The sequence below is a fragment of the Hyperolius riggenbachi genome, chromosome 4, assembly GCF_040937935.1.
Source record: "Hyperolius riggenbachi isolate aHypRig1 chromosome 4, aHypRig1.pri, whole genome shotgun sequence".
Lineage (NCBI taxonomy): Eukaryota > Metazoa > Chordata > Amphibia > Anura > Hyperoliidae > Hyperolius > Hyperolius riggenbachi.
The window spans coordinates 275,904,862-275,922,661 of record NC_090649.1 but is presented as its reverse complement, the minus strand read 5'-3'; the positions used below and the strand labels follow the sequence as shown (position 1 = coordinate 275,922,661).

Sequence of the window (17,800 nt, the reverse complement as noted above, 5' to 3'; positions counted from 1 at the left end):
TCTAGCAAATCTTTACTTGGTTTTGGGATCAGTTTGATATAGGCCATGTTCGCTGACGAGGGATATTGCCCCAGTTCTAAGATCTTGTTGAATAGGGAGGCAAGATATGGTGCCAATTCCTGCTTCAGTATTTTATAAAACTCCGGGGTGAACCCGTCTGGGCCCGGAGCTTTTTTATTAGATAAAGCTTTGATTGTGCCTTTAACTTCGTCTGGGGTGATGGTTGCATTTAAGAAGGAAAGATCTTCCTCCGAAAGAGTCGGTGTAGATAGTTTATCAAACCAGGGAGGGATGGGATTCTCTGAGTTATGGCTTTTAAGTTTGCTTATACAAGCTTTTATAGAAATTGCTAAAGGCGGTATTTATGGATTTGGGGTCGTTTAGAATTTGGCCTGAAGGGGATTTAAGGCTGGTAATAACTGTGGTCAGTTGAGGTGGTCTCGCTATTCTCGAGAGGAGATTCCCCATCTTATTACCGAATTTATAGTAGTATAGGTCCCTGTAGGATTTTAGATACCTTTCTCTGATCTTAAAGTCTGTGTCAGATTTCTTTTTGGCTGTGAACCATTGTAACCGTGATTCCGGGGTGGGGTTGCTAAGGAATTTTTTGTGAGCAGAACGCAGTTCCGCCATAGATGATATATATGATTCGTGGGATTTCTTCTTTTTGCCTGCCACATAGCTAATTATTCTCCCTCTGAGCGTGGGTTTGGCTGCTTCCCAAAATAAGAAGATATCTTTAGCGTGTAAAGCATTATCATCCTTATATTCCAACCACCACTGTAAAAGCAGCTGAGTGAAACCCTCGTCCTCATAAAGATAAGATGGAAACCGCCAGATGATGTCAGTGCCCCTGGGGACTGTGGGAGAGTATGTTAATTGTATGGGGGCATGGTCAGAAATCACTAGATCTAGAATCTCTGTTCGTGTTATCTGTGATAGAGCTGAGGGTGTAACAAAGAGGTAGTCCAAGCGAGACCAGATATCATGGGGGTTAGAGTGGAAAGTGAACTCTTCACTATCTGGATGTAATACTCTCCAGCTATCGCAAAGGGACGTGGAGTCTATATAATCGTTCAGGATCAATGATTTGGAGGTAGTGAGTTTACTCGCTGGAACTCTCTTGGATCTATCTTCATAAGTGTTCATGATGGCATTAAAATCTCCCCCTTGTATTATTTTAGCTTCCCCCAGCATCAACACCTCTTTTTTAACTTCATTATAGAATGATTTATCTTCCTCATTTGGGGCATATACATTAAAGAGAACCAATTCCTCCCCAGCCAAACGCAGCCTGATCCATATCCACCTTCCCCCATCGTCTGACTTGTGATTCACAATTTGTCCCTGCAGGGATTTATGAAGTAGAATTAGCACTCCAGCTTTACGTCCCTGGGCTGGGGAACCAAAGACTTGTCCCACCCATGATTTGGCCATGTATTTAAACTGGTCCTGTGCTAGGTGACATTCTTGGAGCATTGCTATGTCCGTTTTTATCTTTTTAAGGTGGCGAAGCACTATAGAGCGCTTCCCTGGAGAGCGTAAGCCCTTGACATTCCAGGATGTAACATTCAGCGTCATGGGGGAGTTGTACCATGGATCAGGCCGGATGGCAGTATACATATACGAATTGATTTGAAAATGCTCTCATTTCCGAGGTGACAGAACCCTCCCAAAGTTTCCCTCCCTTCATCCCTAACCCCTTCCCCTCTTAGCAGAGATTGACATGCAGGAGTTAAACTACTCCATGGCTTCACTGTCAGGAGTAATGTCAATGCCTTTCGAGGAAAAAAGAAAACAATAAAAAAAAAAACACACAAAAAGAAAAGCAACAAAGAACATAGCTACGTGACTTCACTTCTACCCTGGAAGTCATCCTTTCTTCTTTGCTCCATGCCGATATTCCGGCCAACGTTCTATCCTTATCTGTAGATAATATTATAGAGCTCGAACCTCCAATCGATCTAGAAAGTTTTTAGCGAGAGAAAACAGACTCTGAGCTATGTGAAAAAAGAAAAAAAAAGTCAACATGACTTCTGAAATTTTGAAGGGTGAGCAAACTACAGTGTGGCAGCGCCCCCTGCCTGTTAAATTTGAACATTGTAGTGAACAGAAAAAAGAGCTCACAGGATCAGTCCGGATCAGCATTGTCTCTGCGTAGAAAAGTAAGGGCCTCAGTGACTGAATGAAATACATGAGTTTCCTCAGTGTCATCTGTAACTCTCAATATAGCTGGATATTGTAAAGCAAACTTCCATTTTTTTTCAATGCATAATGCGCATGCTGGGTTAAAAGCCTGGCGTTTCTTGGAGACTTCAACCGAATAGTCGTTGAATATTCGGATCTGGGTATTTTGATGCTCCAAGGGATGATCTAGCTCCCTGTATGATCTCAGTAGCTCGTTTTTTTCTGCAAAGTCTAGGTATCGAGCAAGAACTAGGCGTGGAGGGCGTTTATCTGAGGGGGATCGTGGGGGTCCCACTCTGTGTGCACGTTCCACTTTGCATCCTCTTTTAAAGCCTAGCATTTTGGGGAGTGTGGAAGCACAAAAATCTCGCAGAGCTTGGGCTGTCATGGACTCAGGGAGGCCCACTACTCTGAGATTGTTGCGTTGTGAGCGGTTTTCCAGATCCTGCAGCTTTTCCTGCATTTGCTTATGTTCTGCTTGCATCTTTTTATTTCCTTTCTCCTCGTTGGCTCTTTCCTCCTCTAACTTTTGTATGCGAGTTTCAGCTTGATCTAACCGCTGATCATGGGACTGCAGTCTGTGCTTTATTTCCCCCAGTGAATGATCTATGGCTGCCTGTATAACTGAGTGCAGCTCTGGCGCCAGCCTCTCCACCACCGCCGCGGCCAGTTGCTGATAGTCAATGCCCCCGTCCTCTCTCACCTTGGTTTGGCATCTGAGAGTCCTCTGGGTGCTCGGAGGTTTGTGAATGCTGGGACTCATGGTCCATCACGGGAGACTGCGGTTGTTCATGCTGCCGGGGAGGAGGGGCGGCGGCCATGTTGGGAGCGGCTTCTTCCACGGCTGGGGCCTGTTTTGTTGTGGACCGCGTAAGATAGCGGTCCATGAGACGGGCGGTTGGCGGCTGGCGAGTCTGGGTGGCTTCCAGAGAAGTTTGCCAAGGAGCGGGGGCGCTGTGTAGGCTCTGCGGATCACTGGCTGCGGACTCGGCTAGCGGAGCTCCTGAGTCAGCCTCCTTCCATCCAGGCGCCGGAACCGGAAGTCTTACCTCCTTTTCTTGTCACTGAGGGCTGGTGCACACCGAGCGGCTTTTTCAGCGTTTCTGTAGCCGCTTGCGGCTGCGGATACGCTTGGTCAATGTATCTCAATGGGGTGGTTCACACCAGAGCGGGAGGCGTTTTGCAGAAACGCATACTCCCGGGGTGAGGCATTTTTTGGATTGTGGATGCGTTTCTGCCTCAATGTTAAGTATAGGAAAAACGCAAACCGCTCTGAAAAACGCCTGTTCCGAGCGGTTTTGCCGGCGTTTTTGTTACAGAAGCTGTTCAGTAACAGCTTTACTGTAACAATGTATGAAATCTACTACACCAAAACCGCTACACAAAACCGTAAAACGCTAGCTGCTGCGATTTTAGTTTGTATTATATTCATCAAAAAAGACATGAATATTGTCAAAAAAATGATTTTTTTAACTTCCTGTGATAAAATTTGTCAAATAAAGTAAAATTTCTGTATACATTTTTGTCCACATTTATTTTGCTACATGTCTTTGATAAAAAAAACAACATTCAGTTTATATTTATTGGTTTGGGTAAAAGTTATAGCGTTTACAAATTATGGTGCAAAAAGTGAATTTTCCCATTTTGAAGCATCTCTCTCATTTCTGAGCACCTGTCAGGTTTCATGAGGTGCTAGAATTCCAGGATAGTATAAATACCCCCCAAATGACCCCATTTTGGAAAGAAGACACCCCAAAGTATTCACTAAGAGGCATGGTAAGTTCATAGAAGATTTTATTTTTTTTCTCTCAAGTTAGCGGAAAATGACACTTTGTGACAAAAAAATAAATAAAAAAAAGTTTCCATTTCTGCTAACTGGTGAAAAAAAAAAAAAATGAAATCTGCCACGGACTCACCATGCCACTCTCTAAATACCTTGAAGTGTCTAGTTTCCAAAATGGGGTCATTTGTGGGGTGTGTTTACTGTCCTGGCATTTTGGGGGGTGCTAAATTGTAAGCACCCCTTTAAAGCCTAAAGGTGCTCATAGGACTTTGGGCCCCTTAGCGCACCTAGGCTGCAAAAAAAGTGTCACACGTGGTATCGCCCTACTCAGGAGAAATAGTATAATGTGTTTTGGGGTGTATTTTTTACACATAACCATGATGGGTGGGAGAAATATCTCTGTAAATGAGATTTTTTTTTATTTTTTTACACACAATTGTCCATTTACAGAGATATTTCTCCCACCCAGCATGGGTTTGTGTAAATATACACCCCAAAACACATTATACTACTTCTCCTGAGTACGGCGATACCACATGTGTGACACTTTTTTGCACCCTAACTGCGCTAAGGGGCCCAAAGTCCTATGAGTACCTTTAGGATTTCACAGGTCATTTTGAGGCATTTATTTTCTAGACTACTCCTCACGGTTTAGGGCCCCTAAAATGCCAGGACAGTATAGGAACCCTACAAGTGACCCCATTTTAGAAAGAAGACACCCCAAGGTATTCCGTTAGTAGTATGGGGAGTTCATAGAAGATTTCATTTTTTTGTCACAAGTTAGCGGAAATTGATTTTTATTGTTTTTTTCACAAAGTGTCATTTTCCACTAACTTGTGACAAAAAATAAAATCTTCTATGAATTCCCCATACACCTAATGGAATACCTTGGGGTGTCTTCTTTCTAAAATGGGGTCACTTGTGGGGTTCCTATAATGCCCTGGCATTTTAGGGGCCCTAAACCGTGAGGAGTAGTCTAGAAACCAAATGCCTCAAAATGACCTGTGAAATTCTAAAGGTACTCATAGGACGTTGGGCCTCTTAGCGCACCTAGGCTGCAAAAAAGTGTCACACATGTGGTACCGCCGTATTCAGGAGAAGTAGTATGTGTTTTGGGGTGTATTTTTATACATACCCATGCTGGGTGGGAGAAATATCTCTGTAAATTAAACATTTTTTATTTTTTTTTACACACAATTGTCCATTTACAGAGATATTTCTCCCACCCAGCATGGGTATGTGTAAAAATACACCCCAAAACACATTATACTACTTCTCCTGAGTACGGCGATATCACGTGTGACACTTTTTTGCAGCCTAGGTGCGCTAAGGGGCCCAACGTCCTATTCACAGGTCATTTTGAAGCATTTGGTTTCTAGACTACTCCTCACGGTTTAGGGCCCCTAAAATGCCAGGGCAGTATAGAAACCCCACAAGTGACCCCACAAGTGACCCCATTTTACTGTTAGGTGTATGGTGAGTTCATAGAAGATTTTATTTTTTGTCACAAGTTAGTGGAAAATGACACTTTGTGAAAAAAAACAATAAAAATCAATTTCCGCTAACTTTTGACAAAAAAATAAAATCTTCTATGAACTCGTCATACACCTAACGGAATACCTTGGGGTGTTTTTTTTCTAAAATGGGGTCACTTGTGGGGTTCCTATACTGCCCTGGCATTTTAGGGGCCCAAAACCATGAAGAGTAGTCTGGAAACCAAATGCCTCAAAATGACTGTTCAGGGGTATAAGCATCTGCAAATTTTGATGACAGGTGGTCTATGAGGGGCCGAATTTTGTGGAAACGGTCATAAGCAGGGTGGCCTCTTAGATGACAGGTTGTATTGGCACTGAAGTGCAGGAAGCGCCGGATGTTCTCAAATCGTGACCTGGACATGGCAATTAAGTCGTACCAGCAGTGATCAGAAAAAAAATTTCTGTCACTGCGGTGGGGCGGGTGAGGGTTTGGTCGGGTGATCAGAAGCCCACAGGGGGCATATTAGGGCCTGATCTGATGGGTAGCAGTGACAGGTGGTGACAGGGGGTGACGGGGTGATTGATAGGTGATTAGTAGGTGATTACAGAGGAGAATATATGCAAGCAATGCACTGGCGAGTTGATCAGAGGGGGTCTGGGGGGCTAATTGAGGGTTTGGGCGGGTGATTGGGTGCCCGCAAGGGGCAGATTAGTGTCTGATCTGATGGGTAGCAGTGACAGGTGGTGACGGGGTGATTGATGGGTGATCAGTGGATGATTAGAGGGGAGAACAGATGTAAACAATGCACTTTCGGAGGTGATCTGAGGGTGGGTCTGCACGCAATCTGAGGGTGTGGGTGGGTGATCAGGTCCCCACAAAGGGCAGGTTAGGGTCTGATCTTATGGGTGGCAGTGACAGCAGGTGATTGATGGGTGATTGACAGGTGATCAGTGGATGATTATAGGGGAGAATAGATGTATACAGTACACAGGGGGGAGGGTCTAAGGAGGATCTGAGGGTGTGGGGGGGGGGGGGGGGTTCAGGAGCCTTTAGTTTAGGACCTTAGTTTAGGACCTAATCTAAAAAATAGCGTTGGATAGTGACAGGGAGTGATTAATGGGTGATTAGGGGGGTGATTGGGTGCAAACAGGTGTCTGAGGGGTGGGCAGGGGGGGTCTGATGGGTGCAGTGGGCGATCAGGGGGCAGGATCAGTGTGCTTGGGTGCTTACTAGGAGGGCTGCAACCTGCCCTGGTGGTCCCTCGATCACTGGAACCACCAGGGCAGGAGGCAGCCTGTATAATACGCTTTGTATACATTACAAAACGTATTATCCGCTTTACATGCGGAAGATCAGAAGTTAACAACCCGCCGGCGCTGCTAATTGGCCGGCAGGTTGACGTCGCGGGTGGACACATCCAGCGTGCGATCCACGACCAGCTAGTCCGCAACGAGCCGCCGCCGATCGGCGTATTGCGGTCGTTGCGGGCTCCATTTTGCCGCCGCCCCTACGGGCGGTCGGCAAGTGGTTAAAGTCACAATCCAGTAAAATCTATCTATCTATCTATCTATATAGATATATAGATATATATAGATATATATATAGATAGATAGAGATATATATATATATATATAGATATATATATATATATACATATATAGATATATCTATATATATATATATATATAGATATATCTCTCTCTCTCTCTCTCTATATATATATATATATAGATATATATGTATATATGTATATATATATATAGATATAGATATAGATATAGCTATATCTATATATAGGTGGTTGGGAGGAGATCTTGGGATACATGGGGGGGAGATCGGGATAAAGAAGTATTTTTTTATACTAAAATCGCACAGCCTGTCACGGCTGCAGGCTGTGCGTCTCTCCCTGTCACACTAGATCCACACAGTGACAGGGAGAGGGAGGCGGAACGGCAACTATGTTGCCTTCCAAAGGGTGATCGCTGTGATTGGCTCACATCGATCACACGGCAGGGAGCCAATCAGTGACGGCTCCTGCCGATATCCGGAAGCCTTAGCTGTCATAAGACAGCTAAGTGCAGCCGGTTCGGTGCGCACGATCGCGGCGGGGAGCGGGGGCGCCGGTGATAGAGATCTACGCCCTGCCAGCCAGGAGCCCATCAAAACAGGGCGTAGATCTCTATCACCTCGGTCCGGAAATGGTTAAAGCTCTCTTTCTCCTCTTTCCAATGATATATAAACCGCCACCCTACGCCTTTTAGTTTTCGCTATTTTCGCGATTGAAATTGCCGCAGCCGCGATTTCAATCGCGAAAATAGAGAAAACTAAAAGGTGTAGGGTGACAATTTAGGTGTCGCCAGAAAGAGGAGAAAGAGAGCTTTAAAATGACATCCATCTTTCCATAGTTACTTGTATTACACAGGACGACACTTTTCCCAGTGTCAGCAGCTCCATTCAGCAGAATGGAGCTGCTGACTTTAGGAAAAAGTCGCCCCGTGTAATACAATGTAACTATGGAAAGATGCATATCATTTTAAAGCTCTCTTTCTCCTCTTTCTGGCGACACCTAAATCGTTGCCCTACGCCTTTTAGTTTTCTCTATTTTCGCGATTGAAATCGCGGCCGCTGCAATTTCAATAGCGAAAATAGCTAAAACTAAAAGGCGTAGGGCGGCGGTTTATATATCATTGGAAAGAGGAGAAAGAGAGATTTAAAATGATATGCATCTTTCCATAGTTTCTGCACTGCTCGAAGTCCCTTTAACTGACATATCTGTCATCAGTTATGCTTCCTCAAAGGTAGTTTTTTTGCCCTCAGCACATTCATATTCCCTAGATGTTTTATTAAAAAGATAATAAGAGGAAGTGTCCATGAACTCTATACAGACTTTTGGAGTTGGGACAAGACGCAGCTGTTGTTGCTAGAAGGCTAATGATAAGCAAATGTTATCACATTTCAAAAGAGAACATTTAGGAAAACAAAATAATTTCAGCACTATTTAAAGTGCAAACTGGAGAGTTTAGCTCAAATCCAAATTTACATATCCCTATTCATAATATCTCAATCTAAATAAGTAATATAAAATTAAAAGACTTTATGGGCAACTGCTGCTTCTGTTCCACACTTTGGGGCTTTATCACTTGACATGCTGTCTTCCATCCCGCCTAGGGGGTACCAGCCCAAACCTTCTATGCCTCACAAGGGCTTAAAGAGGAACTCCAGCCTAAACAAACATACTGTCATTAAGTTACATTACTTAAAGAGAACCCGAGGTGGGTTTGAAAAATATCTGCATACAGAGGCTGGATCTGCCTATACAGCCCAGCCTCTGTTGCTATCCCAAACCCCCCTAAAGTCCCCCTGCACTCTGCAATCCCTCATAAATCACAGCCACGCTGCTGACAAACAGCTTGTCAGAGCTGGCTGTGTTTATCTCTATAGTGTCAGTCTGCTGCTCTCCCCGCCTCCTGCAGAACTCCAGTCCCCGCCTGCATCCCTTCCCTCCCTGCTGATTGGAGGGAAGGGACGGGGGCAGGGTCCGGAGCTATGCAGGAGGCGGGGGAGCAGCTGAGACTGACACTACAGATGTAAACACAGCCTCACAGCACGGCTGTAATTTATGAGGGATTGCAGAGTGCAGGGGGACCTTAGTGGGGTTTGGGATAGCAACAGAGGCTGGGCTGTATAGGCAGGTCCAGCCTCTGTATGCAGATAACATTCTCTAAACACACTTCGGGTTCTCTTTAAGTTAATTAAAATAGATAGGTAATATAATCTCTTACCCACCCTGTTTTAAAAGAACAGGCAAATGTTTGATTTCATGAGAACAGCCATCTTTTTGGTTGAAACGAGGTGACGGAGCATGAGACACAGTTCCAACTGTCCTGTGTCCTGAGCACCTCTTTCAGTTGCTAGGCAACGTGTACAACAACATAGGAAATCCCATCATGCTCTGCACAGCGTCAGGTAAAAAAGCCCGGACGACCCGCTGGGAGCAGAGCTGCAGAGGGGGACACATAAGCTTCCAGGGTCTGGAAGAAGCCCCAGGTAAGTAAATCTGTTTATTGACACCAAGTTATAGAACTAGACACTAGAATTATAGAACTAGTTTTAGTTTATATCTACAGTCCTTCCTATATAGTAGTCTTACTTGAAAAGCTCCTCAAATCACAGAGAATATTAGGGTGTATGCGCTAAACTGTCTTAAAGTAAATGGGAACCGATATGAAAAAAAATAAACCAGATACTTACCTAAGGAGAGGGAAGACTCTGGGTCCTATAGAGCGTCCCACACCTCTCAAAGATCCCTCGTTCCAGCGCCGGCTCCCCCAGTAGCAGTATTCTGCTTTCCGCCGCTGAATGGGGTTTTTTGGAAGTCTTCAGGAGACCGAGCACTCCCAAAGACGGGTGGCTCCGTATTGTGGCTGCGCAAGCACTATCTCACGCACCCTCACGCAGGGGTAGAACTGAACCGCCTGTCTTTGGCAGCACTCGGCACCTCAAGCCTCCCTCGGCAGAGGCTTTTAACGGGGGAGCCTGCAGGGGAATATGGGGAGCGGGAAAGGAGAGGGAAGGCTCTATAGGACCCAGAGCCTTCCCTCTCCTTAGGTAGGTATCTGTTTTTTGTTTTTTAAAAAAAGCTTCCCATTAACTTTTAACAAAACTACATGCGTAAAGTCTTACTGCACAATGAGTAGAGTGTAATGCATGTTAGATTCTACTCTACGCATTGTGCATTAAGACTTAATGCACGTTATTCTGCTGGATGCAGCTTAGTGCATACAGCTTATTGTGTTTTTTTTTCATATTTTATGATAATGTATGATAACTAATGTACTATGTTTTTCATTAGGTCAAGAGAAAAAGTGAAAGTTGCAGTAATTGGAGGAGGCCTTGTAGGTCTTTCTACAGCACTATATATGACTGAGTCTGTTCCGCAGTGCTCAGTCACTGTGATATCTGAGCAATTCTCTCCATATACCACAGGAGATGTGGCAGCTGGATGTCTCATACCTCATACATATCCTGGTGAGTGCATGTGCAAGCTGTGCTAACTCTCTTTCAAATACATGTCTGCCCATACCAACTGTCCCTTTTTGCCTCATGACATGCCTCTGTGTCCCCACACCGCCGCTCTCTGCTCCCCCCAGCTGTGCTATGACCCCTCGAGATTAGCGACAATATTTGTCAATATTTCTGAGGTAAAGAGAGGGGAGAGGGATTCCCTGTTCAAAACTCCCACCAGGGGCGCTCCTAAAGGGTCTCCAGAGCTGCCATTGGGCAGTTCTCTCTCCCTAGCCCTGCGTCCTGCCGCTCCTCCGCCTCCCTGCATGCTATGAGAGACACACAGTCTCTCAGTGCAACGTCGTGACCCAAAGGTCTAAGTGAAAGTGGGCCATTGCAACCCACAGGAGTGGTGGGGAGCGGCGGTTTTAGAGGCTACTTGATCCGCACAGCCCAATGGATCAAGCAGCCTACTTTTTTTTTCCTTTATTTTATGAGCCCACCTAGGGCTCTCTTTAACCACTTCAGGACGAGAGCAATTTTCACTTATCAGCACTGTTCCCATTCATTTATCAATAACTTTATTACTACTAATCACACCTAAATTATCTATATATTGTTTTATTCAGGACAAATTAGGCTTTTAGTGATTGACATTGTTGATTAGTAATTACCTTATTTTCTATGCATTTAAAAGGGAAATTAAGGTAAAAAATAGAAAAAACACACCATTTCTCCATTTACATCCAATATAGCTTTACAATAAACAGTGCTAAGTATAAGTCAAAACCCACAAATTTTATTTGCTAATCCATCCTGGTTATTGCAACATTTAGATTATGTCTCTAGCACAATGTATGGTGCCATTATTGTATTTGGAAATAAAGGTGTCATTTTGTTTTTTGCTTTCTCATTGTACACTATCGATGATTATGAGAGCTTATTTGCAAAAATAATAGTAATATACCCTCATGGCAAACATATTTAAAAAGCCAAGTTCCTAAGGTAACAATACATGTATTATCTCTTATATTCTGTCACTTTGTTTTCATTTTATTTATTTTATTTTGGTACAGATTATGCAAAAATTTAATTGCTTTTGATTCAGTTTGTGACTAAAAAGAATACAGAAGACATGGTCCTCAACCCTAAAACTCCATTCTACAACTTATCAGGGTTAAAATGTTACCACATAGGTCTCTTGTAGTTTTGCTAAGACTTTCCCAAGTTTGATCATATTGTTGAAAATTACTTTTTTATGTTGGATTGAGTTTGTCCCTACCCATTTTTTATGTGAAGAGCGCCCAAGCTTTAAGACACAGTAAAATGTATTCTAACACTCTTCACGGTTAAAATGATACCACATATGCATCATTTAGTAACAAACTGGTGGTGTAGTCTCCACAAATACACTGGACAAATACAGGTAGTCTCGGTTAACGAACGAGATAGGGACTGTCGGCTCGTTCTTAACCTGAATCTCTCCTTAAGTCGGTACAGCCACCTTTGCCCCCATTTTTAATGCAGAGTAGGCGCAGCGGAAGGTAGATAGCGGACATCTCACCTGTTCCATGGCAGTAGAAGGTCCCATCGTGCTGCCCGGAAGCTGCGCAGCCCGTCCTCCCTCTTCATCCACTGTCCCCCCAGCGGCTTCACATGCGTTGCATAATAACGCATTAGGAGGCACCGCCACAAGGGGGCTTTTCCTGATTGCGCCATTAAGCGACGCATGAGAAGCCGCTGGGGAACTGGACGGAGAGAGAGGACGGGCCGGGCAGCTTCCGAGCAGCACGATGGGACCTTCTACCGCCGTGGAACAGGTGAGATGTCCTCTATCTAACTTCCGCTCTGCATTAAAAACGGCAGCAGAAGAGGTAGTCCCCGGCGGCGTGACGTCATCGCAGCGGGTCGGCGGGTGTTCGTATCGGCGGGTCGTTTGTAAGTTGGGTGTTTGTAAACCGGGGACTACCTGTATATTCGTCCAGTTAGGCTTAAGTGGTTATGGGTGTGTCAACAAGGTCACATGGTGGTCAGCATTCTTCCCTTGCAGCATTAGACTCCAGGGTTCAGTTCTTAGCCAGGACAATATCTGCATGAACTTTGCATGCTCTCCCCATGTTTGCAGGAGCTTTAACAAGGCACTCTGGTATCCTCCTACATCCTAAAAACATTCTGAAAAATAATTTGTTTCCACCCCACACCTGCCAAAATTGCCCTTAGACTATATCAGGGACATTAGACTATGACTAAGATAGGAGGTATGTGCAATGAATAATGCATTTCAATGTATGTTGTTTTTTTTCAAAGACACCCCACTCAATCAACAGAAAGACTGGTTCAAGGAGACTTTCGACTATCTGTTTAAAATTGCCAACTCACCTGAGGCTGCTGAAGCTGGCATAAGCTTACTTTCTGGGTAAGAGAATGCTAACTCAAAGCCCATCATATAAATAGCTTGCAAAGTGTAAAAAAAAAGGTTAGAAACCTTTTTTTTTTTTTTTTTTTTCGATTATCTTCTTATTGTCATGAAATAAGAAGAACATTAAACATATAATAACATGAATAGTACAACAACAGCAGGTATACTCAAGAAATATCAGTAAGAGTGCATCAACGGTAGTTGTGTTTTGTTTTTTTTATTGCTGGAGACTTTTTTTTTTCTGCACCTTGAAATCTGCTGGTCTTGAAATTAGGAAATAAGGAACTACGATAAAAACTTGACAGTTATTCTAGCTCTTTCCCACTTCAGAAAAATATTTAATTGTTGCTCTCTTTATTCTTTTGGGTACATTTACTCACTTCTTGTCAGGACAGTAAAATCGCTGGCATTTTCATCCATTTCCACACTATCCAAAAGTTATGTTTTCTGAACTATCGAAAAATAAACATATATAAAATACAAGCATTCATACCACAGTAATGTTAAGCATACACAATACAGCTCGTGGTAGATCAAGTAAACAATTGAGATCTTCCAAATATGAATCTTCCGGGTCTCCCATCTTCAGTGTTTCCAACCAAGTAAAATTATTTAAAATAAACACATGATATACCTGCAAATAAATATTACATACTTAACCCCTATCAAGTCCTCTCAGAAGCTCACCATTTGCTTCTAATAACGTTTTCATCCACTTCTGACAAGATTTTGTCAGAACTTAAATATATCAGTTGCTATCAGTTACAACTGAAAGGACAACTGATGTGCAAGGTAATGTCCATGTTCCCCTATGGCACATGTGGGCGATATTACAGTTTAACAGTGTGCTGACCCTGAAGCTGTTACAGGGTCATCACTATTTTTAAAATGGAGGATGGAGAATACCATCAATCACAGTGAACAAACAGGACGCGGTAGAGAAGAAACACTTGAATTAAACAGGTCTTGTGGCTAGGTAGATGCAGTTATGGCACTGATTATGTGTAAGTAGCTCCAGCACCTGCGTGCCTGCAGGATTTCTGAAAAACCGCCCCCACCCTCTAGAACTCCCTTCCATCCCCAATCAGACTTGCCCCCTCCTTCAACACGCCTTTAAAACCTACCTCTTTAAGATGGCCTACCCACCCACTACCACACAGTAACTTTCTTGCTGATTACTTATTCTACAGTCCTACCAAGTGTGTCCACCTCTGCTCCCCTTAGGTTGTAAGCATTTGGCAGGGTCCTCCCTTTCCTAGTGTATTCTACATGATCGTGTGCCCCATCATAGTGCTCCTTTCCTATGACCGCTTCGTACTTGTATTACTGGGCCTACCTAACCAGCCCAAAATCGCAGGATCATGTATTCTGTACCATTTACCTTGTATGGCTTTGTCTTCTGTTGTATAACCTTGTTACATCTGTTATCCTTTGCATCATTGTATGCATGTTTTGTCCAGCCCTGTATAATATGTTGTTGCTTCATAAATAATAATAACTTTAGTCAGTATTTAAAGGGATGATTTAACAACCCTTCCCACCTGGTAGTAGTAGATATTAGATAATACACTGGGGACAACATCCACTACTATGGTAGATCACCTTTTAGATAGTTTAACAGGACTGCAGTAAACAGCTATACAGATATCTTTAACCCCCATCATCTGCCATGAAGACCTTTATTTTGACTTAATTTTCAATCGACTTTGGCCATGTTCACACTGATTGGATTGTGATGCACATGTGGCACATAGCAACGGAATCCAAAATGAGCATCTTCCAGTAACGCACGCATTGCAACGCACGAAACCACATTGCCAGTCAATTGTAATGTAGACACAATGTGCATGGTGTCCGGTAGCACATGGCTCGCTGGTTTATTGATGATTGAATTTGACGTTTCACAGTGACAATCCGCCCCTGTGAACCTGCCCATTGTCCAATCATTGCAGTCTAATAGTTACATTATAATGCAGTGCACATGGTATTAATGCACTCAAAGTGCTTGATCAATTCTGTGTAATCTAGTAAAAATAATGAGTGATCGGTTGATAGGTCACAATGAATAGATAGGGAATACTGGAGGCATGTTTATACTGTATAGTAACCAATGGATGAATTCTCTTGGGTATGAATTAATTGCCTTGCTTCAGGAGACTGATGTAAAATAGCTAAATATGGTAACACCTTTCTATATGTTTACTGATATTACATACTGACATACATTATACTATGTTGCTTTTGTTGTCTTAAGATGGCAGGTATTCAAGACTCCCCCTAAGGAAACGTTCCCATTTTGGTGGCAAGTTGTTTTGGGTTTTCGATTGATGACAGAGGCAGAGCTAGCAAAATTCCCATCTTACACATTTGGGCAGGCCTTCACCACACTGAAATGCCAGTCTTCCCTTTATTTGCCATGGATGGAGAAAAGGTAGATTATTTTTTACAATGCTGTCATATCGCTTTTCATGGTTAGGTTGCAGGAGAAAAGGCAAATTCAGGCATACCATCTACAATGTATAATAATAGTATGATTTAATTTTTAACCACTTTTTGACACTACAGTCTATGCATGTCCTTTCTGCCACCAGTTTTGGCAGAAGGACACCTGTGCCCCACACTGGTGTTGATTCCCGCCCCTCCCCACCACTTACTCCGGCAGAGATCATCAGCAGAAAGCATTGTAGGTAAGTATCTTTTACCTCTCCTGGTTCTACCCCCTTCCACACTAAAGAGACTCTGAAGTCTCTAAAAAAAAGTATTTTTACTTCACTAATCTGTTTAATACTTTAGCCGCATCCCCGCCGCTATAAACGATCTAAATCCCCCCAAACTCCCCGGTGCACACTACGGGGAGCACTTCCGTGTGAGGCAGGGCTATGAGCTGCCGCCCTGCCTCACACGCGTCTGTCAGCGGCAGATCGCCGCCTCTCCCCCGCCCCTCTCAGTCTACCTTTGCTGACAGGGGCGGGGTAGAGGCGGAGATCCGCCGCTGACAGACGCGTGTGAGGCAGGGCTGCAGCTGAAAGCCCTGCCTCACACGGAAGCGCACAGGGCAGCAAAATCCACTACTAAGAAAGTCTTGGATTTTGCAGGGGAGAGGGAGGGGGGAGTTTGGGGGGTTTAGATAGTTTACAGCGGCGGAGATGTGGTGGTTTAGTTAGCGCTAAGGTATTAAACAGATTTATGAAATAAAAAGACGTTTTTTTAGAGACTTCAGAGTCTCTTTAAATGGGAAAAAATGAAATGGAGTAACAAAAAGTGAATTTCTCTTTGCCAGGTCTGTATTTACATTAGTGCTGTAGGAGATGCAAGACTTCATTCAGACTCCATAGTAAGTGTGTCATGGCATTGTAGAGTGGGAATTTATCCACTTTACCCCCGCCCGTACGGATTTCTCCGTCCCTTTTTCCATCCTTTAACCCCCAGGGACGGAGAAATCCGTACTTTCCGCGTTCCCGACGCTGTCCGCGCTCCCGCTCGTAAACACTCCGCCCGCCGCTAGTAAACACGCCCGCTCGCCCGGAGATCAATGAACGGGAAAATCCATTCCCGTTCGTTGATCTAAGCCCCGCAATGATCCGCTGCTCTCCGATGGGCAGCGCGATCATTGTGAAAAAAAACTCACGTGTCCAGCCTCCTTATACTTCATTTCTTTAGCTTGCTGTTTGCCTTGCGGTACCCCCCCCTCTCTCCCCCCATTTTATGCTAAATTTGAATTGCCTAGAATTGTAGCAGGTATATTTTAATGGTCTTGTATTCCCTGACTGTTTTCATATGTATGTGCTATTTGTGTTTAAGAATTAAAATGAACGGTGGATGTCTACAAACCAGGAAAATAGAAGATGTCTGGCATCTATATGGCAGCTATGATGTGGTTATAAACTGCACAGGGCTGGGCTCTAGGCATCTGATAGATGACTTGTCAATATATCCTGTGAAAGGACAGGTATTGGAGGTCCAGGCTCCATGGCTAAAACATTTCATCAGAGATGGAGATGGCAGCACTTACATTTATCCAGGACAAACCACTACAACCCTTGGTGGAAGCAGACAAACATATGATTGGAAACTCTCAGCAGATGCTCAGACCAGCCATGAAATATTACATCGGTGTTGTGCACTTGAACCTTCTCTGCATGGGGTCTCTGTAGTCAAAGACAAAGTAGGGCTGAGGCCTACAAGAGCAGCTGTGAGAATAGAAGAGGAGGTCCTCTGGAACAATCGTCAACAGCTCCCTATAATCCATAACTATGGCCATGGTGGGGGTGGGTTCTCTGTGCACAGAGGTACTGCTAAAGCAGCCAATGAACTGTTATTAAAGATTATCCCATTGATAACAAAGTCCAGTTATTTGTCTAAATTGTAATTTAATTAAATTGCCTTTTAGATAATTTCCAGAAGTGAATTAAAATAAATGGATAAATAGGATATATTATTTTTCTCAATTAAAGCCATAAATACACTATTATAAATTCTGTATGTACAAATATAACTCTTTGTGGGAATTCCCGAGGCCCTTTTCCTTTTCTAATCCTACTAGTTATACTTTACTTTTATGATTTATCTTCAAGATTTTAATTTTTTCCAAATTTTCGTTACATTTCAAGCAACACTATCAGCTGTCAAATTGTTTTTGTTAATAAACTGTTAAAGCGCATTGTAGTGAATTCTATATGTTTGCACAATAGGATATAATAGTGCACTTGTCAGTGGCTCTGCATGTATGCCATAAAGCTGGAGAAATAGGTGAAAGTGCTCAAAATTGAAAGGCCAGCTTCAGATTTAGGCCGCGTTCACTGTGGCCGTTGCGCTCCATATGACAGCAGGGATGCATCAGATCTGAACAGCTTCACTTCTACTTAACATGCGTGTTTCCCGTAGTGCAGCTGCTGCACTGTTAACATCGCGTGGGTGGTGCATTGCAGCCG

The 17,800-nt window shown here is 43.6% G+C and overlaps 1 protein-coding gene across 3 annotated transcripts in view; it reads left to right on the top strand.

The window, feature by feature from the left end:
- Window positions 1–17,300, top strand: part of DDO (D-aspartate oxidase) — a 30,897-nt gene extending 13,597 nt beyond the window's left edge. The window contains exons 1-5 of one of the 3 annotated variants that reach the window (XM_068231294.1): window positions 9,390–9,493; window positions 10,299–10,474; window positions 12,758–12,866; window positions 15,124–15,300; window positions 16,671–17,300. In XM_068231294.1, the coding sequence (XP_068087395.1) occupies window positions 10,366–10,474; window positions 12,758–12,866; window positions 15,124–15,300; window positions 16,671–17,238 (963 nt within the window). In that variant the 5' untranslated portion in view covers window positions 9,390–9,493; window positions 10,299–10,365 and the 3' untranslated portion in view covers window positions 17,239–17,300. Of the gene's footprint in view, window positions 1–9,389; window positions 9,494–10,298; window positions 10,475–12,757; window positions 12,867–15,123; window positions 15,301–16,670 lie in introns of those variants that run through there. The other 2 variants (XM_068231293.1, XM_068231295.1) reach the window with 2 other exon arrangements.
- The last annotated feature ends 500 nt before the right edge of the window (window positions 17,301–17,800 follow it).